We start from the raw sequence: 21682 nt of genomic DNA, 5'->3' as shown, positions 1-21682 counted from the left end.
CACCCCTCCTGGTAAAGCTGGGAAGTAGCTCAACAGTCCCAGTCCAATTATTTGGACACTTCCGGATGTGAGGGGCTCAAATTAATTTTGGACCTGTTGCGAGACCTATTCTTCAGGCTCCTTACCCTCCTTTTAGTACATGCCTTGAGAATTTCCCCACTATCAGTTGTTGATGCTCCGGACTCCAACTCAGGCTCCAAACTGCCCATGTCGCTTTCCGTTGTTGATGCCGAACCCCTTTTCCTCATCATCCTCTTCTTCCTTATCATCGTTTACGGAGAAAAAACGATAGTCACGGGGGGGGGGGGGGGGGGGGGGGGGTCCCGGAATTATAAGGGTACCGCCTGTACCTTGAAAAGTGGGAAGCCGTTTATTATGTTCTTTCAAGCCTAGCCCCGAGTTCTGGCCTACAGGGGTGGAATCTTTAGGACTTGTTGCCTGTCCCAGATCTGGCAATAAGACCCTAATCGTCTCGGGGGCCTCCATAGGGTACAGTGCATTCATTCATTCATTCGTCACTCTGTGGCCCGAGTATTGTATGCGGACCCGATTCCTCCATGTTATTCTCTATACAAATGCCTGTGGTGGCCTCAGCCCCTGCCAGTGTTTCTGCAATTACCAAAGTTTCCAACATTTGTCCATCCTCGTTCCCACAGAGAGACAAGGGTACTTTTCCGCCCCCATCGCAGCCCCCCTTACCAGATACCGCTGACAAATCCATGGGCTGTTTCCTGACGGCATCCGTAGCCGAGCTCTGCCTTTCGCTCGAGAAAGCCTTCTGAACTTTCCCATCAGGAATCTGCTTACGCTGTGCTGTCATCGCGGCCTCAAGCACGGCGCGGGAAAATACATCAATCGTAGTGCCTCACCTGTCATCCGTACCTCAACTTCGCCTGCGGCTCCCATCCAGCCATCACAGAGGCCTGGGCTCGGTTCTCCTAGGCTGCACACATTCCCGCTCGTAGCTGAAGCCATCCGTAGAGGGGAGAATGCCGTGTCCAGTATTGACGCTGGGGCTGGAACTGGAGCAGCAAAAGATTCATGGAGGGTAGATTGACGCATATTCTCTTCTTTGCCAGCGGCTTCGCTATTATGTCGTTTTGCTCCCTTCTTGTTTAGGTGCATTTTTTCCTTTGACTTTCCATCGTTTTCTTTTTTTAAGTTTGCCATTCTTGGCATCTTCCGAGTTGCCTTTCATCATGTTCCTTCGACTTTGGGTCATCGACCTTAGATTGGAGCTTGGAGCCGCTGTGCCAGGATCGCTTGAGACAGCTTTCTCCCTTTCTCTCCTTCTGTGGATCTCTGTGGTTTTGGGCCGCGAGGGGCCATACTTTGTATCAAGGTCTGCCGCGGGTGTAGAATGCTCTTCCTCGGAAACTCAAACCAGTAGAGCACACTTAAAAGGTTGGATTTGCCTTTCACTATAGATGAGCCAAACGCTGTAACAGCTTCAATAGGTACAGCATACTGTTTTAACTTGATCAGCGGCATTTTCCCATATATTCTAATGACATGCAGGAGCGAGGAGAGGAGCGACTGCTCCCTACGGCCTGTTAGCAGCCATCTTGCCCCATCTTTTCCAGTAATCTTCCCTTCACGACTGCCCTGCACTTCCTTGAGGGGGGGAAGATCCTTCAAGCTGCCCTGCACTTCGTTGAGGGGGGAAGATCCTTCAAGCTGCCCTGCACTTCGTTGAGGGGGAAGATCCTTCAAGCTGCCCTGCACTTCGTTGAGGGGGAAGATCTTAACACCTGCATTATCAGATAGGTTTTGCCCTAGCAAGTTTGTCAAGTGATCTTATGGTTTTGACTTGTAGGCAGAGAAATTGGATATATACTAGGTCATTTGTACATTTTTTTAGCTATGTGCTCCAACTGACCATTTTCAAGCGAGAACCTTGTCGGTTGAAACAATTGTCTTGGATGTTTTGATTGGATGCTTTCCATTTAGCATTAAAGACTAGTTGGACTTTGAAACTTTCCGTCGTTTTAGGTTTTAATTTTAACACTTTATAACCAGTGGTTCCGTTAAAAGACAGGTCGATCCCAGCTTTGGAGGATCACCGGCACGTCTAAGAGAATCTTTGGCAGGATCCATCCACCCACTCCAGTTCAGGTGAAGGGAATAAGATAGCACAAAGACGTATGATGACAGTGGGGGAAGAGCGGTGTAAACTGAGAACAAAGTAGAGCAAGCAGTACAGTAGGAAAATGAGCCTAGTGAATGGGCACAGATGTGCGAGTTAATATAAAAAATAAAAAAAATCACACGCAATAATTCTCATTTTTGTAAAGGTTTATTAATTTTTCATTGATCTGGGCACAACGTTTCAAAGGGAGATGATGAATTATCAATGATCAAAGGATTTTTAACAAAATCCAAAGGATGGCGTCAAGAGGCGGATGGTAAATGAGTGCAAACATAAAAGTGCAAAAACATCAAAGTAAAAAATATTTGAATCCCCAAAGAGTCCGGTTAATCCAAATTTGTGTTAAAAAATTGAAAGGTTTAAGTTAAAACAATGTCAAAGGTGATATGTTAAATCCAGGTGTGATTGTTGACAACATTAAGCATGTAAACTTGGGTGACCAAACAGTTCCCACGGGTTTCTGTGAGTACATGGTTTCAGACGTAACCCGTAAGTCAAACCCCAAAACCACAGTCCTGTGAACCTCGTTAAAAGAACGCTGTGCCTGCTGCCTCTCAATCACCATCTGCAGGATGGTCTGGGGCACAGCACAGTAAAATAAACTTTGCTTCCATCAATACTCTAGGAGCCCTCGAGGATGCTCCAATTCACATAGAGGATAACACATCATACACAATCAAAGACAAAGAAAATTTGGTGGAGCCACATATGCCTGCCTTTCATTCCACATATCATGGCCCCAGTAGGACAGAAACCCAAGGGGCAGCTAGGTTCCTAAACAACAAATTAGAAGAAAACAATCCAGGCTTAATGAAGTGATCCCCTTCAAGCTCTTCCAATTTGTGACTAAGGTTGAAGGTGGTTAGTACTGCAAGGCATTCTCAACCCTACATCAACACCCTACCCCTCTAGAGACAGAAAATACTTGTTCCCCATGCCCTCCTGCTCCCCCCGCCTCTCTCATTTATCACACATTTCTTTTAAGGCCCACAATGTCCATTAGTAGCAGCTGAGGTGATCAGTCATAGAACCACATGAACAGAAAACAGCGATACTAGACAAATGCAGTACAACACTAAAGCCACTTGCCGAGTGAACCTTCACTGGAGGTCTCGCTACAAGCAGGGGAACATGGTGATCATAGCAAATGGCAGAAGACCTCGCTTAGGCCCGCTTCCCACACACTAGGGTGCATGATGGAAAAAAGGAAAAGCACAGGCACTGCCAGTTGCTGCCACTTTGCGGTGGTATGCAGAGTGAGGGAAAATAAACACAAAAGGTGGCCAAGCCGGGGCAGGAAGTAGGGCAACATACACTGGCAAGTGTGTGTGTGTGTGTGTCATCTTAAAACAACAAGAGGCATTCCATACCAATAAGTCATAGGTCTTTGCAACACTGAGTTCCCATTGCACTTTCTGGTCCTTTCATCCAGGATGCCAGGACAGCTTCTCATCAAGGCGTGGAGCCACTGATGGGGTGACTGTCTGTGGCCAGGGCTCCACCCAGCCTCAACTTTGCACCCCAGATCCATTAGATGACAGTCCGCAGCAAACGATCGTAACAAGTCACCCTTTCCTGATTTAAACAGATATGGCTCAATGGTGACTGAATGATCAAATGTGCATGTTCAATAGCCATACAGATTGCTTACCACAATTCAAGTTAAATTCCTGGGTCTTGTTCCATACCTTTAAGAAGCATCCACGATAACTGCAGTACTAGAAAGGGAGGGGCCTTTTCACTACAAACATAAGGGATAGGATTACATGGTCCTCCCACAACAGAAGATTTTGTTCAGATTATTGCAGCACTGGAACAAACCTCTTCAAAAGACCTCTTTAAAGACCTCTCAACTGCTGCATATAAAGGGACAAACTTGTTTCGAGTGTGTGGTAATCAGAGCACCATCACAGCCCCTTAGATATCCATTCTTATGAGCAAGTGGGGTTATTCTCAAAACCAAGGCAGGCACACCTAGATACAAAAAAAACCTAACACAATCAGCCAATCCTGAAACACCAAAAGTCAAGGCTAGAAGGAAGAGCACCTTCATACGTACTGAATCGTAGCCTTTGGATAGAAGGTCTCTATCAAACTTAAGAGCAGCAGAGGAACTTCACATGGAGGTGTACGGACGGCACCCTGTGGACGGAAAGGTGTAGACTCAGATGGAGGCTTTGAGGAATGCAAAGGCTCTTCCAGAGGGGCACAGTTAAGGAAGAAGGTTAGGAACTCATGCACCAGGCATTAAATGTTTAGGACTTCGGTCCCCAGGAATGCCAGAAAGCTCCAGGTCTGCTCCTCAATTTTTGGCACATCCTAAGAGCTGCAAAGATAGCACCTTTCACCAGTTCAAGCACTCTGAATCCTTGTCATTTGGGCAACAGTAGCTGCTTTCTGAATGTACTGTCAAGCTCTTCCAGAGCACCACAGAGGAGTCCCGACAAGAAGGCCTTCAGCAGGAAGCAGGAGACTGATGAAGGAAGACAAGCAGCAAGGTATGGATGCAGGGGAAGGTATGGATGCAGGGGATACAGGAACGCAAGGGCTCTCGTCTAGAACAGTCATTAAGGCACACCATTGTTCGTAACCTCCAAGACACGCTTGCGAAGGTGAAAAATGAACTCGAACATGGTTGCTGCAAGGCTCTGACTGATGAGATATTTGGGCAGGCGGCCCTATAAGAGAACGAAAGCAGTTGATCAGCAGGATAGAAATGACCAGACTCAAATACAGTCAACAGCAATTACTGCATGCAGCCATGGGGTCACAAAAACATACAGCTGGGACAAACACCAATATGGACTGAAACAAAGCGGAAAGAGCAATATGAACATTCAGCAGTGTATGCAGTTGGGTAGGCCAAACCACCTATTTTTATTTGTTCGAAGACTTTAAGATAGCATTTTGAGACGCATAGTTATCAGCTGTTCTTATACAAGGCTATATATTTTTTTTTAAATCTATATAATAAAAAAGCACCTTTTCTGCCTGGTCAGTGAGCTATACCTATTCAAGATGTATAACCCCACATTGGCCTCACCAAGTCCTTCATTCACTTATCAGTTTGTGTATCAGGAAAACATGCATGCTTTCTCCAGATTGCTGGAATGTGCACTTTTTTCTACAACCTCGCCACTGTAGGACTGCATAGAGGCTGGTATATGGCACAAGCAAACGCCAGTGGTGGAGATTAATCCAAGCACTCCATCCATCCCTAGCCAGGTTTGCTACAGACATTCCACAGCACAAACGTCACTTGCACTTCACGCCCAATCTCGTTCATCACTGACACCCTGTACCCTGCCTTCATTCTCTTTACTACATTGTAAGACTGGTATGCTGGTTTGCTGTTTACTTCGCATCCTCCTCTGCCTACAAGTAGTTTCAGTGATTGGGCACACAGCATTCAGAAGCAATGGTAGCTGCCTGCAGTGAATCATCACCAGGCAAGGAAAGCAGGGAAAGCTCCTAAATGATTTTTTTAACATGTTTGCTATGAAATGGAATGAGGAGCGTGCACCCTCCAACTTTCCTGCTGAAACATTCAGAAGGAAGACAGGAAATGCACACACCTATTAGGGACACAATGCTTAGCTTTGCTTAACACACAATGCCAACACTTTCAGTGAGAGCTTTCACATAAAGACACGTAGCCCTGAACACAATCCGCTCCTTCACTCCACCAGTGAAGTCCCCTGTGCTCTAATATATCTTTTCCTAAAACCTCTTGGCAGTCTACTTGTTTGCCCCATTAAAGCTTTAGGAGGACCCTCAAGAATGCTGCTACAGTAAACTTGACTAGGCATCTTTGTTTACATCCACTACACTGAAATGAAAATTCTTATATAGGGCATGGCTACCCGGAGGCATCCCAGCGCTTGGAGCCGCAGAGAGGCAGAGAAGCTAAGATAGTTCTTATGTAATCTTAATTATTTCGTTTCCGGGAAAAGCCATGTCTTTAGTTTCTTGCGGAAAGTGAGGCGGTTGAGTTCTTGGCGAAGTGAGAGGGGCAGAGTTTCACAACTATGATGCATTGTAGGAAAAAAGGCGACCTCCGGAGCTAGCCTTACTGATTCTGGGAACTTCTGCCAGATTGAGATCATTGGACTGCAGATTTCTGAAGGACCTTTGCCTTGAAGATTTTTATGGGCGATACAGAGGGCCTTAAAATGTATCCGTTCTTTTATCGGTAGCCAGTGGAGTGATCTTAACGCTGGTTTGGCTGAGGAGCGATAATTCGTGCCAGTCAACAGTCTCGCCGCTGAATTCTTGACTACCTGAAGCTTACAATTCACCGAAGTTGGAGCTCCCAGGTAGATCGCGTTTCCATAGTCAAGCCTAGATAAAATCAAGGCCTGAACTAGAATTCTTTTAGCCTCGTCAGGCAACTGGGGAAGAATTTTACGTATAGATTTTAGCAGGCCAAAACAAGTGGCCGCTGTTTTCCTGGCTTGTACTTTAAGCGAGAGATCCTCGTCTAACCAGAATCCTAGACTCTTTATCTCACTTTTTGGGGTAGGACCAGGGCCCATACAGGGTGGCCATAATTTAGAGGCATTGAATGATGCCTGCCTGCCTAATAGCATAAGTTCGGTCTTCTCACCGTTGAGTTGGAGATGGGACTGGCTCATCCACTTGGCCACTTCCTCCAGACAGACACGGACTCGTTGGGGACAACTCTGCTTGGTTCAGGGAGACCACGAGCTGCGTGTCAGCATAGCTGACCAATTCAATCCCATAGGGAGCCACTATCTCAGCTAAGGGAGACATGTACACATTAAAAAGTGTGGGGCTAAGGGAAGAGCCCTGAGGGACCCCACACTGCAGAGGTAAGGGAGAGGAGTGACAATCCCCTTCAAACACCTTAAAGTACCTTTCCTGCAGGAATGATTCCAGCCAAGCGAGGGCCTTTCCCGAGACTCCAAGTTTGTTTAGGCGGGCTAAAAGGATGTGGTGCTTCACCGTATCAAAGGCGGCACTGAGGTCCAGGAGGATAATGGCCACATTGCCACCTGCGTCCAGAATCCTCCTAGACTCCTCAACCACCTTTACGAGCGCCGTCTCAGTCTCCGTCCCTTGCCCAGGGTAGAAGCCTGTTTGAGATGGGTGGAGAAGATTAAAGGCTTCCAGAAATGAAGACAATTGGCGGTTGACAAATCTTTCCGTCAATTTACTGATACCTGGGAGAAGGGAAATAGGACGGTAGTTGGACAGGTCAGGTCTCCGGGGTCAAGATTAAGTTTTTTAATCAGTGGTTTGACCATGGCCATCATCCAGTCCCATTGGACTAAACCTGCTTCAAGCGAAGAGTTAACCAGATTAATAATTGGTGCAGTGATAATGGTCAAAACGGATTTCAGGATGTTAATTGTAGCAGGATCGAGAGGTGAACCACTTTTTATTGCTTTGAGGAGAGGGGGTAACAGTTCCTCAGTGAGGGGTGAAAGTAGAGCGTGGGAGGCTTCCCTTGAGAGGATATTTCAACTTGCATAAGTGGCTCGGGAGTGGTAATAGGGGGAAGGACCAATAGAATCTTTTGAATTTTGGTGTGAAAGAAGGTTGCAAGCTCTTCACAGCGGGATCCAGTTACATCTGGGATTGGAGGAGGGTCAGGGGCCTTCAAGAGATTTAACAATTCTGAAAATCTTTCGGTGCGTTAGGAGACGCAATCATTTTCTCTGCATAAAAGGCGGTTTTGGCCGCCTTTAGAGCAGATTTATAGGCATTAATGGAAGCCCTATATTTAATTGTTTTCTCTGGGCTAAAGTCTTTCCTCCATTGTCTCTCCTCTCGTTTGCAGCATTGTTTAAGTTTCCGGAGTTCCGGCCCAAACTATGGATGATTGGTTAATCCCATCTTTTGAATAGTGGATTTCCTGGGGAGCACTATGTCCAGTGAATGTTCTATCTATTGATTGAACTCTGAGCTCGCTGTGGTGAAATCATGATTAACCGGGGGCTGGGTGGCCCTCAAAACTTCGACCATTCATTCACCTTGAGTTTGGGCCAATGCCTTGCCTGCGTTCTGCAGAAGGGTTTGATCAGGCCCGGGGAGGTAGCACTCCAAGTGAATGGTATTACAGAGTGGTCCGACCACGGGACCGGACTCTGGTCCTTGGTGGTTAAATCTATAATATTGGAGAAAATTGGGTCAAGGTGGTGTCCCTTTATATGGGTGGCTTGCTGGATTTTTAAAGCCATTTCACATGTTGCCAGGTCTTGGGCCAAATCCATGGCTATTGTGTCTTGTGGATCATTAAGGTGCAGGTTCAGATTTCCCAATAAGGTGAAATTAGAGGCTGAACTGGCCAGGTTCACTACAGTTTCCAGTAGTGCCTTAGAGAATTGTCCTACAGATCCTGGGGGACGATATACCAGGAGCCCTGTGAAGGAAGCTGACGGTGACAGGGCAATGGAGAAGTGGACATTTTCACAGTCAGAGTGGGCTGCCTAGAAATCGGCATCCTAGATGTTCCTTAAAAAGGATTGCGATCCCTCCTCCTACCTTCCCTGCTCTATCGATATGCTGGATCAGGTACCCCAGGGACTCTTGTGTCCCTGGTAGCAAAAGTACGAGCAGCCTATGCACTCTAGACAGAAATAGATATTCTGTATTGTGATCCTCATTTAGGAGTGAACTAGATTCCCAACTTAAACTCTGGAAATCTGTGCTCCCTGATCAGTGGCAGTGATCCTCCTGGACCTAAGTGCAGCCTTTGACACGGTGAATCACCGTGTCCTGATCCATCGGCTGGCCAGGGCGGGGCTCGGGGGCACTGCCTTAGCCTGGATAGAGTCATTCTTGTCGGGCCACACGTTCCAGGTCTGGGATGGCAACTCTCGTTCTGACTATCTTCCCCTTCTAAATGGGGTGCCCCAAGGCTCCTCACTTAGTCCCACTCTTTTTAATGCATACATGGCCCCTCTGGAAGATGTGGTTGCCCCCTTTGGTATCAAAATTGTGAGTTATGCGGACGACACGCAACTGGTCGTCTCTCTCTCACATCTTGACCAACGCTCAGATAATCTGCTACACTGCCTTCAGGAAATTCATTTTTGGATGTGCGATTCCTCACTCAAACTTAACGGGTCCAAGACAGAAATTATGCTGCTGGGAAAAAAATGGACAGCGATTCCACCATCTGTCTGGCCCGATACTATGGGTGAGGTTCCCGCTCCCAAAACAGAGATCAAGAGCCTGGGGGTCTGGCTCGATCAGGACTTAACCATGAAAATCCAGGCAAAAAAACAGCAGGAATTTGTTTTGGACTTTTACGCTCTGTCCGTAAGATTCTCCCTCGGCTTCCCCCTCTGTCCAGGAAGCTTCTAGTCCAAGGATTGGTACTTTCACGACTGGACTACAGCAATGTGATTTACTTAGGGGCCCCTGAAGACACTCTTGGCAAACTTCAACGAACACAAAACGCGGCAGCCAGGATGTTGATGGGCCTTTCGTCTCGAGCCTCTGCTAGAGTAGCGCTTAAAGCCCTCCACTGGCTTCCTGTGCGAGAGAGGATCGATTTTAAGGCTATGTGTATCTCCCATAAGCTTCTGAATGGGCAAGGCCCTCCGATTTTAGCGGGTCTGGTCACCCTGTACAAAGCCTCGAGATCTCTGCGCTCGGATAGTGAGCGACTGGCAACCGTCCCCAAGTTTAGGAAGGGACGCACGGGAGGCCGTCGCTTTTCTGTGAGGGCAGCCGCACGCTGGAATTCGCTTCCCCGTGGCTGGAATCTTGCCATTTGCGCTTTCGTAAGCAGCTTAAAACTTTTCTTTTCCCTAAATAGGTCCTTTTGCTTCCTTCTGCCCGTTTCTGACTTGACTTTATAGCGCAGGGATGCCTCCGGGTCACCAGGCGCTATATATATATATATATATATATATATATATATATATATATATATATATATATATATATATATATATATATATAAAAAAAAACAGTGGAAGATCAGAAGTTTGTCAGTTCGCTCTCCCTACAGAGTATTTACAGTAAACAGTGGGTTGCAGAGGAGTGGTATTAGTTGACCCGGTCAAGCTCATGCACTGCTCGCAATGACATTCAATATGTGTCTTGCACCAGCTTACAGTAGACAAAGACTGGAGAGGGAGGAGTCCATGTACCCAGCAATATCAGCATTGAGACGAGGGAGGCAAGCTGCATTGTTGTACAGGCTGAAGGCGTCATGTGCAGTGCCAGATAACAGTAACAATATTGTATAGTGGGGTGCAGAACAAAGTGGGGGGTGAAGGAGGAGCATGAGCAAAGTGGACACCTTGCCATAGAAGGTGCAGGAGATCAGTGGAGGATGGAGAAGGGTGAAAGTGGATAGGACCAGGGGAGTGGAGGCAGAACATGTAGACTGCAGGTTGGCAGAGGATGATGAAAGATGTAGTCACAGGTAGAGGGTGTGAGGCTGGAGAAGGTAGTGGTGATGGATGCCTGAACATATATATAAAAAAAAAAAAAAACAGTGGAAGATCAGAAGTTTGTCAGTTCTCTCCCTACAGAGTATTTACAGTAAACAGTGGGTTGCAGAGGAGTGGTATTAGTTGACCCGGTCAAACTCATGCACTGCTCGCAATGACATTCAATATGTGTCTTGCACCAGCTTACAGTAGACAAAGACTGGAGAGGGAGGAGTCCATGTACCCAGCAATATCAGCATTGAGACGAGGGAGGCAAGCTGCATTGTTGTACAGGCTGAAGGCGTCATGTGCAGTGCCAGATAACAGTAACAATATTGTATAGTGGGGTGCAGAACAAAGTGGGGGGTGAAGGAGGAGCATGAGCAAAGTGGACACCTTGCCATAGAAGGTGCAGGAGATCAGTGGAGGATGGAGAAGGGTGAAAGTGGATAGGACCAGGGGAGTGGAGGCAGAACATGTAGACTGCAGGTTGGCAGAGGATGATGAAAGATGTAGTCACAGGTAGAGGGTGTGAGGCTGGAGAAGGTAGTGGTGATGGATGCCTGAACAGAAAGTCGAATAGATATGGTGGGGGGGGACATGTGAGGGGAATGAAGGCAGAAGAGTAGTATGGAGGAGAGTGATGACTGCAGAAGCAGGATCACGGTTCTGGGCGAAGGGGAAAGAGTAAAAGCCAGAGCAGGGGTGACACCCGATGGTGTAGGAGGTTACTGAAGGGCATGAACAATGCAACTTACCTTGAGGTCAGTGTTGAGGACCCAGATGATTGTACACACTGTTGGATTCCGGGAAGACTTCAAGACCACGAAAGCACCAGGACCGTTTTCTCCACTGAAGGGAAGAGGACATGAATGAACATGCACAATGGTAAGAAGATATATGAAGACATCCATTGGTCGTGTGTACACTTGCATGTGCGTACACACACACTTCAAATTCGGAATAATATCCCACCCGCACGATTGAGAAAAACGCTTACCGCACGTATTTGGGATTTGGAGGCCTGGCTTCATGAGAGACAGACATCCCTGAGGAAATATAGCGATCCTTTCGTCTCTCAATCCTGCGAACATTCACAAAATCCCTACAAGAGGAAAAGCAGCAAAGACTAAATGACCTGAGCAGGGTGCAGGAAATCAATTATTCAACAAAGCAGAGGGCAAAGCTAAATGATGACTGCACTTATGATGTGGAAACTACTTGCTAGGTCTCTTGGCGGTGGTTGAAAGCACGGTCTGCCAAACAGACAAATCTTCAGTCTTTTCCTGAATATTATCAGTGTAGGGAAGAGCTTATTGTCCAGCAGAAGCGTCTTCCCTAGAGGGTACTCTGCTATATAGGATATCCACTCCAAGAACAGACGTGGAATAAGAACTGAAAAGATATTTACGTTTCTGTATAAATGATGCGGTCCTTTACATATAAGCCAGATGCAGCTCTGACTTGGCAAAGTTTTAGGTATTGTGCAATAGAGGGAATTGCAGTAGTCCAAAGAGGGATGTATTGCTGCACAGACAACTAAAGCCGGTGTTTCTTCCAACAGAAAGAATCAGAAAGACGGCATGTAATTTCATAAACTGAAACTAGCAGTAAGCCACTACCGAGCTGACTTCAGGCAGAAGAGACATTGTCGTTCTAAAGAAAAGTTGAGCTTTTATACTTTATTTGTAGGCTGCAAGTCCATACGAAAGATTCTTTGAGTTGGTATGGCTGCTAGAGAAGGTCTGCCTTTCCGGGCAAATATAAGCAACATTTTTTGGGTTGCTAAGTTGAAGATAACTGAACTCCTGCAAGTAAATGCACATGATCTATGTTGTGTGTGCTGTGTTCTTGAACCCCCCCCCCACACCAAAGTGTGTCCACCATCAGCGTAGCATTGGACAACCACCTGCACTTGAAAATGTCAAAGACTGCAAGGTATAGATTGAAGAAGGTATGCACAGATATGAGCCACGAGTAACTCCATCAATTCAAAAATCTAAGCGCCAGAAACCACCTGCAACATTTCATTTCAGTGAAATAGCCGGTTTCTCTTAAACTCTCAAGACTCCCAATAGTAGTATCTTTCCAAAGCACCATCGACTTGTGCCGACCCCTCATGCCCAACTGTAATCGGGCCTCTTCCCTAGTCTTTGAATCTTTATGCTCATCCGTTGGGTACTTGCCACTGTGTTCATCAGCTGCTGTTCTTCCACAGCCACCCCACCCCTGCAAGCCTAAATATGAGACCTTTTCAGACAGCCAATCAAAGCCTTCTGATGCCAAAATTAGTTTAATACAGTGCAAAATTGGATAAAAATGTAACGTTTTGTAACCTGACATCCACCTCTGTTTGAAACAACCTTGTTAGTCTGCTCATTCATTTAAGGCCTTTGCAAAGTACAAGATCATTAAAGCTGCAGACTGGATTTATTATAGGATTAATACAAGAAATAGATTTGCCCCAAGGACGGTTTCACAGTGTGTGGTTATGTGGTCCAAATGAGTAGCATGCAGATAAAAATTCCGCAATAATCGTACAACCTCACATGATTCTCGCAGTTGCAACTGAATGAAGCTATGAGGACCATGTCCAAGTTGTCCGATGCGTTGACTTTCTTAAGATTCTTGTGAACCAAAGGAATATAAAGAAAGGCATAATGGAACTCACCTGATAATTCAGTTAAAGACAACCCTAGTATGGAATTCTCTCCTGTTTCCATACAAGAGAAGGGAAAATCTCGATGACTGTCCTTTGTCGCAAACGGATCTACTAGAGGACAGCCCCAGCTCAGGCTCTCCGCTTAAACACTACTTTAACCCTCTAGATGAAACTCTCCACGAAAGGTGTTCTGAATCACCCCCTTGGATAGTTAACAGTCAGTGGACACAAAGAATGAAGCTCTCTCTCTTCGAGTCAGTTCAGAAATGGCTAGGATGTCAGATCTAGAATAAGTTTTCCCTGAAAAAGGGAACAAAGGATCTTACTTTAGTAGATTATTTTTCGGACGGACACAAACAATGAGTAATTCGCCCATGGCAGTGTGCGGCCCAGTAAAGCTGGGTGGAGTCTGTTGTCGATGCCGTTTGCGCCAGCGAAGGCTGAAAGTAAGGAGCTTTGTGTAGGCTGTATTGCGGAGATCATAAAAAAGCCTGTGAATGTTGATAAACAGACTTTTGGTAGCTTGCAGTGAATGTACTCTGGGATTCAGAAGTGAATAGCCATTCCACACTTCACCAGTCGGAGGTGCGTATAAAGGTCTGGCCATCAAAAAGCACCTTCATGCCTTAGGCCTTAATGTGTATTATTATCAATTTTATAAAGCGCTTGGTTACACCTGCTGGTGTGTCCCCGCGCTAGAAGCTACTGTTTGTTTCCTTAGTCGTGGGACTCTGGTTGCGGCTCGAAGCCCTATAAGAGGCCTTAAGGGTTGGGGAAACAGGATTGTTTTTAGTTCTTTGCGGAAAGTCAGCTCAGATTTTTCCAGTCGCATCTTCTCTGGCAGCTTGTTCCACAGTTTAGCTGTCGAGACTCTAAAGGATTTTCCACCCATTCTTACTCTTTTTACCTTTGGGACCTGCACCAGTCCCGTGCCCCATGATCTCAATTGGCGTGTGAGTTCATACCGCTTAAGATAGTTGAGCAAGTACCTAGGGCCTTTTCCGTTTAGGATACGATGTCCTGTGCAGAGGGCCTTAAACCTCACCCGTTCCCTAATAGGGAGCCAGTGAAGTGTTTTTAGAGCCTTTTGTGAAGATGCCATTCTGGGCAGTTGAAGGATCAGGCGGGCCGTCGCATTTTGTATGCGCTGCAGTCTAGTGATGCACTTTTCGTTGGCTCCTAGATATAGTACGTTTCCGTAGTCCAGCCTGGATGTTATCAGTGCATGGACTAGGGTTAGGCGCACCGGCGTAGGCATAAGGTCCAATGTTTTTCTAAGGACCCGTAATATGCCAAAGCACGTGCCTGCCACTTGTTTGGTCTGGTGGTCGAAGGATAGATTTTTATCCAGCCAGACTCCTAGGTTTTTCACTAGATTGCTGGGTGTGGGTAGTTCACCCAGCTCGTCTGGCCACCACGCTGAGGTCCATACTGATGGGGTTTTGCCTATGATCAGTACCTCTTTTATTACCGTTAAGACGGAGACAATTGTCCGTCATCCATTTGGCCAGTTCACGCATGCAGCTCTTAAAATTATCAGCGCATTGTTCTTCTGGTTGCGTGAGCGACACGATCAATTGCGTGTCGTCTGCGTATGACACGGTCTCAACCCCGAATTTGTCTGTGATCGCTCCAATCGGGGCCACATACAAATTAAATAAGGTGGGGCTGAGGCTTGAGCCTTGTGGAACTCCCTGCTTGAGTATCATTTCATTGGACCTAAACTGTCCTTGTGCAACCTGGAAACTGCGGCCTGTAAGGAATGATTCCAACCACTCCCAAGCTTTGCCTCTTACTCCTCCCTTTCTGAGACACTGCAGCAGTGTGTGATGCGCCACAGTGTCGAAAGCGGCACTGAGGTCCAACATAATGAGTGCCGCTGTCTGACCTTCATCTACGTAGCTCCGTAGAGTTTCCGTTGAGGCCAGTAGGGCCGACTCCGTGGAGTGTAAAGCACGGAAACCAGACTGAGAGGGGTGGAGCAGACCATTGGTCTCTGCGAATGCAGACAGTTGTTGATTTACTGCTTTCTCCGCAATTTTAGCAAAGTAGGGGAGAAGGGAAATAGGTCGCAAATTGTCCAGTTTTGCAAGACTGATGTTGGGTTTTTTCCTCAAAGGGAGGACTATTGCTTTCTTCCAGGCAGCAGGTACTTGTCCTGATGCAAATGAGAGAGTGAGTAATTGAGTGATGTATGGCTCCAGAGTGGGTAAGCTACCATGGAGTTTTTTGGTGGGGCTGGGTCATTAAGTGATCCTGATTTAATGCTGCCTGCTATGGCATATTGATTCCCGTGAGGGCACTAAAAATGCCGAGAGGCAGTTGTTTTGTATAGTAGGGGGGGTTTCCGTTCTCCCATCCCCTACTCTAGCTGCCTCCGGAAACGCCGTATAGATTTTATCCACTTTGCTAGCGAAAAACTCTGCTATTTGATTGCAAGCTCTGACTGATCCGACTATCGGGGCTGTCAGAGGGATAAGGTCAGATAATTCCCTGTATACTAGGAACATTTCCTTCATGGAATGTTCGCGTTCTTAATTCTGGTGCAGTAATAGGTTCTCTTCGTTTTCCGGATGGTGGCATGATATTCTTTTAAGCCTTTCCTATATTCGGCTCTGTCTCAGAATATGACCTACGCCATTTCCTCTCTAGATTTTTGCATGAGGCTTTTAGTTCTCGCAGTTCAGTATCGAACCAGGGGGCAGGTTTAGATTTCCTTGCCGGCGCGTTCAGAGTCCATGGGGCTGTGTGATCTAGCGCTTTTTGGATTCGTAGGTCTAATATTTCGCAGGCAGAATCAATTTCCTCGACCTCAATCGGGCCTTCTGATTTTATTAAATTCCTCTGGGCAAAATTTGGCCCATTTCCTGCGTTTATTAGTAGTGGTTTTCCCATTCTGAAGTCCGTTTTCCGGGACCGCTACCCGAAATGGGACTAAAAAATGGTCAGACCAGATAACAGGCGTTGGGGGTGCTACGGTCAGAGTATTCCAGTTGGCGTAGATAGGGTCCAAGAGATGGCCCTGGCAGTGAGTGGGCACATCTGATTTTAGCAGCATCTGTATGCCTTCTAATTCCTGTCTGAGGTCCTGCGCTACGTTGTTTAGGGGGTCCTCAAAGAACAAGTTACTTACCTTCGGTAACGATATATCTGTAAGAAACAGTAGTTAGTATTAGATTCTTTACCTTAGAATATCCCCAGGCGTCAGTCTGGATCCGGAAACTTTTGCGTAGCAGTACCCCTGCGCGTCGGTAGGCGTCGTCTGCAGGCGTCCCCTGCGGCTCCGCGTCGTCGGCGTCGTGATGACGTCGCTGGAGTATATAGACGCCGCCTCCGCGCGCTGACGTCAGTTCTTTGCACACAGCTTTTCCGCGCCAGAACACGCAGAGCCATGTGAGAACTAACACTGGTGCCATTTGAAACTAGGGCCCTGAAAGGGATGTCCTTAACCCTAGGTATCAGTTCGCAGAACGGGGAGGATGGGCGGGGCGGTAAGGAATCTAATACTAACTACTGTTTCTTACAGATATATCGTTACCGAAGGTAAGTAACTTGTTCATCTGAAAGAAACAGGTTAGTATTAGATTCCTTACCTTAGAATAAATACCCCAGCAATACCAACCCCGGAGGTGGGTCTGCGAACCAATACAACCTACACCAGAAAGTCCTGGAGGACCGAACGGCCAAAGAAGCCGTCCCTCCGGACTTGACTGTCCAGGCAGTAGTGCCTCGCAAAGGTGTGCAGCGAGGCCCACGTAGCCGCCTGGCAAATGTCCTGCAAGGGGACTCCCCGGCCCAGGGCAGTAGAAGCCGCCGTAGCCCGAGTGGAATGGGCCCTCAGCCCAACAGGAGGCTCCTTCCGAGCCAAAGAGTAGCATGCTTTGATGCACAGGACGACCCACCGAGAGATGGTCCGCTTCTGTACCGCCCTTCCCTTCTTCTCACCCACGTAGCCAACAAACAGTTGGTCATCCACCCGGAACTGGCGTGTGCGATCCATGTAAAATGAAAGCGCACGTTTTGGGTCCAGACGATGGAGCCGCTCTTCATCCTTTGAAGGATGCGGAGGCGGGAAGAAGGAAGGCAAGGTGATGGACTGCCCAATGTGAAAAGCAGAGACTACCTTGGGCAGGAAAGAAGGTCTAGTCCGAAGAACCACCTTATCAGGATGAACAGACAAGAAAGGAGGTTGAATAGAAAGAGCCTGGAGCTCACTCACTCTCCTGGCAGAGGTGATGGCTACCAGGAAGACCGTCTTTAAAGTGAGAAGACGGAGAGGACAGGAATGAAGGGGCTCAAAAGGAGCGCACATCAGGAAAGTCAGAACCAGGTTCAAGTCCCACTGAGGCATCACGAACGGAGTTGGAGGATACATGTGCGTGATGCCCTTCAAGAATCTTAACACAATAGGGGACTTGAATAAAGATGGCTGATCAGGTAGCCTCAAGAAGGCGGAAAGGGCAGAAAGGTAGCCCTTGATAGTGCCCAGAGCAGAGCCCTGCTGGGCAAGGGAAAGGAGGAAGAGGAGAACCTCAGACAGAGGGGCAGAAAGGGGATCCACAGCCTTTGCTGTGCACCATGCCACAAATCTGCTCCACCGGCAGGCGTATACCGACTTTGTGGAGGGACGCCTGGCTGCCAGAATGACATCACAGACTTCAGGAGGCAAGTCAAATGGCCTCAACTGTCGCCGCTCAATCTCCACGCATGGAGGTGGAGACTGGACAGGTTCGGGTGGAGGACCGTCCCCTGCTGCTGCGACAGAAGGTCCTCCTGAAGGGGCAGACGGATCGAGGGACCGACTGTCATGCTGAGTAGCTCGGGATACCAGTATCTTCGAGCCCAGTCCGGAGCCACAAGGATAACTTGGGCCCGGTCGCGCCTGATCTTCTTCAGCACTCTGGGCAGAAGTGGTATAGGCGGAAAGGCGTACAACAGACCGCAACTCCACTCGCGCCGAAAGGCGTCGCCGAGCGAGTGCCGTCTTGGAAACTCCAACGCGCAGAACTGATGACATTGCGCGTTCTCTTCTGTGGCGAATAGATCTAACCAAGGCTCTCCCCATTGCTGAAAGAGGCCTCTCGCCACGTCCGAGTTCAGACGCCATTCGTGATCCACCGAGCACCGACGGCTGAGTTCGTCCGCCCTGGCGTTCAGAGAACCTGCCAGGTGTTGAACCGTCAGAGTCACGCCCTGACGTTCCAGCCATTGCCAGAGACGCAGAGCCTCCTGGCAAAGGGTCCACGACCCCACACCGCCCTGTTTGTTGCAGTACCACATGGCGGTGGTGTTGTCCGTGAACACCTGCACTACACTCCCGTTGACAAAGGGGAGGAATGCCTTCAGTGCTAGGCGAATCGCCCGCAGCTCCAACAGGTTGATATGGAGCCGGGACTCCGCCGGAGACCAGATGCCTCTGATCTCCGCCTCTCCCAAGTGGCCACCCCAGCCCTGGAGGGACGCGTCCGTCACAACCACGTGCTCCGGTTGGGGAAGGGAGAGGGATCTGCCTCTGACCCAATCGCGGTCCGTAAGCCACCACTGCAACTGTCTCGCAGTGCCCTCCGAGATCAGGACATGGTCGGATAGGTTGCCCTGATGCTGGGCCCACTGAAACTTCAGGTCCCACTGCAGAGCCCGCATCCGCCACCTGGCGTGATGCACCAGTAGGATGCAGGAGGCCATCAGCCCCAGAAGCCGCAGCGTCAACCTGACCGAAACCCGGGATAACGGCTGAAAGATGGGAATCAGAGCCTGAATATCCCGGACCCGCCGTTCCGGGGGATAAACCCGAAACTGCGCCGAGTCGAGAACCGCTCCGATGAAAAGGAGCTTTTGAGAGGGACACAGGTGTGATTTCGGCACATTGATGGAAAACCCCAGCTCGTGCAGGAGGTCTGCCGTCATCTGAAGGTGGTGGACGACTGTCTGGGGCGAGCCCGCCTTCAACAACCAGTCGTCGAGGTAGGGGAAGACTGAAACCCCTAACCGGCGCAGATGAGCTGCGACCACCGCCATCACTTTCGTGAACACCCGTGGGGCGCTGGTAAGGCCGAATGGGAGCACGATAAACTGAAAGTGCTCGTGGCCTACCGTGAACCGCAGGTAACGCCGATGGGCCGGCAGGACGGGGATGTGAAAATAGGCATCCTGCAAGTCCAACGCTACCATCCAGTCTTGTGGGTCTAGAGCAGCCAAGACCTGAGCCAAAGTCAACATCTTGAACTTCTCCTTCCGGAGGAAGCCGTTGACGTTCCGCAGGTCCAAGATAGGACGTAGGCCTCCCTTGTCCTTCTTGGGTACCAGAAAGTAGTGGGAGTAGCAACCACACCCTACTTCTGGCCCAGGAACGCGCTCGATGGCCCCCTTGGCCAAGAGGGCCGTAACTTCCTCCTGCAGAAGTGTCAAGTGGTCCCCCGACACACACGGTGGTTCTGCGGTGGCATGGCTGGAGGAGTGGACTCGAAGGGGAGGGCGTAGCCCCTTCGAACGAGCTGCAGCACCCACCTGTCCGATGTTATCGCGCGCCAGCGGGAGTGGTGATGGCGAACCCTGCCACCCACTGGCGTCACGTGAGCCCGAAAGCTCGGACTAGGAAGGCTTGGATGCAGCAGCGGGGGGAGGCGTGGACTGACCTCGCCGCTGGCCTCTACCGCCACCACGGCGGAAACCACGGCCGCCACCGCGCTGGGGAGCGTTCTGCGGCGCGTGGCTGGCAGCACGTGTGGGACCGCCCCTCCCTTGGCCACGAAAGGGGCGAAACGAACCCGTCTGCTGGCGCTGGGTCGAAAGACCCAAGGACTTGGCCGTGACCCTGGAGTCCTTGAAGCGCTCCAGCGCGTGGTCCGCTTTGTCACCAAACAGGCGACTGCCATCAAATGGCATGTCCATGAGTGTATTTTGGACGTCTGGCGAGAAGTTGGCAGATCTCAGCCAAGCATGGCGACGAATCGCCACCGTCGTGGACATGGCCCGTCCCAGTGAGTCGGTCGTGTCCAGACCACAACGGATCGAGTACCGCGCCGCATCCCGGCCTTCAACCAAGGCCCGGGTGAGCTTGTCCCGCACTTCCTGGGGGCATTGCGGCAAACACTCTTCGACCGTATCCCACAGGGAGTGGGTGTAGCGGCCCAAGAGGCACGCGGTGTTACAAGACCGCAGTCCAGCGCTCAAAGAGGAAAAGACCTTTTTACCAAATTGGTCATACCGCTTTGATTCCCGATCGGGCGGAGCCGACGGGAATGCGGACTGTGAAGTGGAGGCCTGGATCACCAGACTCTCCGGGGAGGGATGGGTGGATAGGAAGGCAGGGTCGTCCGAGCACGGACGGTGACGCCTGGCAACGTTCCGGTCAACCGGTGCACCAGAAGCGGGCCTGGACCAGGTGCCCAAAAGGACATCCGTCAGGGCCTCATTAAACGGCAGCAGAGGCTCCTGGGGGCATGACTGCGGTTTAAACACTTCGGTCAGAATGTTCGGCTTGACCTTCGCGACGGGGAGCTCAAGGCTCAGGGCCTTGGCAGCCCTCATCAGGACCACCGAATAGGCAGCACCTGCCTCAGACGCCACAGGGCTCGGGGAGACAAACCCAGGGTTGGGCGACTCGTCCAGACCACTGGCATCACCCAGATCACCTACCCAGTCCACATCATACTGGCAGGCACGGGATAAAGGGTCCTCAGACCCCTCCCAACCCTCTCCATACTCGTCCTCATCGCCGTATTCAGGATCGACGATATAGACCTCGGGGTCAATGGGCCCCATCGGCGCCGGATCCGGCGTCGGACGACGCCGGTCCGACTCCGCGTCAGGAGTCAGAGGGGGAATGGGGGTGGCGCCGCGTGGCGTCGGCGCCGGGGACCCGACGCCGGCCGGAACCGACGGCGGAGTCGCTGCACCGCGCGGAGGCGGTACCACGGGTTGGCCCAAAGGAACCGACGCCGGAGAGGCCGGGAGACCAGCCGGTGACGAACCTGAGGGGCCCAGCGGCGCCGGGGCCGGAGCCACCGGCGGCGTCGGGACAGGAGCACCCGAACCGCTCGGGCCCCCAGACGGGACCGACGGGCCCGCAGGCCCCGCCGGAGGAGACCTCGCCCTCATAGCTATGAGGAAGGCCTCGATCTCCTCACGCGACGCGCCTTCCCCAGGGACCGACGGGTATGGGGCAGACGGCGTCGGCGACCCACGCGGGCCCGCGGGGGTGGGGCCACCCGAACCCCCGGCCGCATCACGCGGGCGTCGGGGGGAGTCAGGGGTGCGATGGCGACGTCCCGACTTCTTTTTATGCTTACCTGACGAACCGGAGGAATGGTGGCGACTCCCGGAGCGCTCATGGCGGCTCCGCGATCGTTCCCTCGACCGCTCCCTCAACCTCCGACCGGACCGGGACCGCTCTCGACGCGGGGCCGACACTCGGAGCTCGAGAAGCTTGCGGGACCGCTCCCGCCTAGCTTTACCAGT

At 50.0% G+C, this 21682-nt stretch overlaps 1 protein-coding gene across 3 annotated transcripts in view; it reads right to left on the bottom strand.

Moving 5' to 3' along the window:
• Positions 1-2277: 2277 nt before the first annotated feature.
• STARD3 (StAR related lipid transfer domain containing 3) overlaps positions 2278-21682 on the bottom strand; it is a 180292-nt gene continuing 160887 nt past the window's right edge. For all 3 annotated transcript variants that reach the window (XM_078645652.1, XM_078645654.1, XM_078645653.1), the window contains exons 13-15: positions 11561-11665; positions 11319-11412; positions 2278-4827 (exon numbers count right to left, since the gene is read on the bottom strand). In XM_078645652.1, coding sequence (XP_078501778.1) covers positions 4717-4827; positions 11319-11412; positions 11561-11665 — 310 coding nt within the window. In that variant the 3' untranslated portion in view covers positions 2278-4716. The remainder of the gene's footprint in view (positions 4828-11318; positions 11413-11560; positions 11666-21682) is intronic.

The sequence above is a fragment of the Lissotriton helveticus genome, chromosome 5_1, assembly GCF_964261635.1.
Source record: "Lissotriton helveticus chromosome 5_1, aLisHel1.1, whole genome shotgun sequence".
In the NCBI taxonomy this organism is placed as follows: Eukaryota; Metazoa; Chordata; class Amphibia; order Caudata; family Salamandridae; genus Lissotriton; species Lissotriton helveticus.
This window is presented reverse-complemented; position numbering and strand designations above follow the sequence as displayed.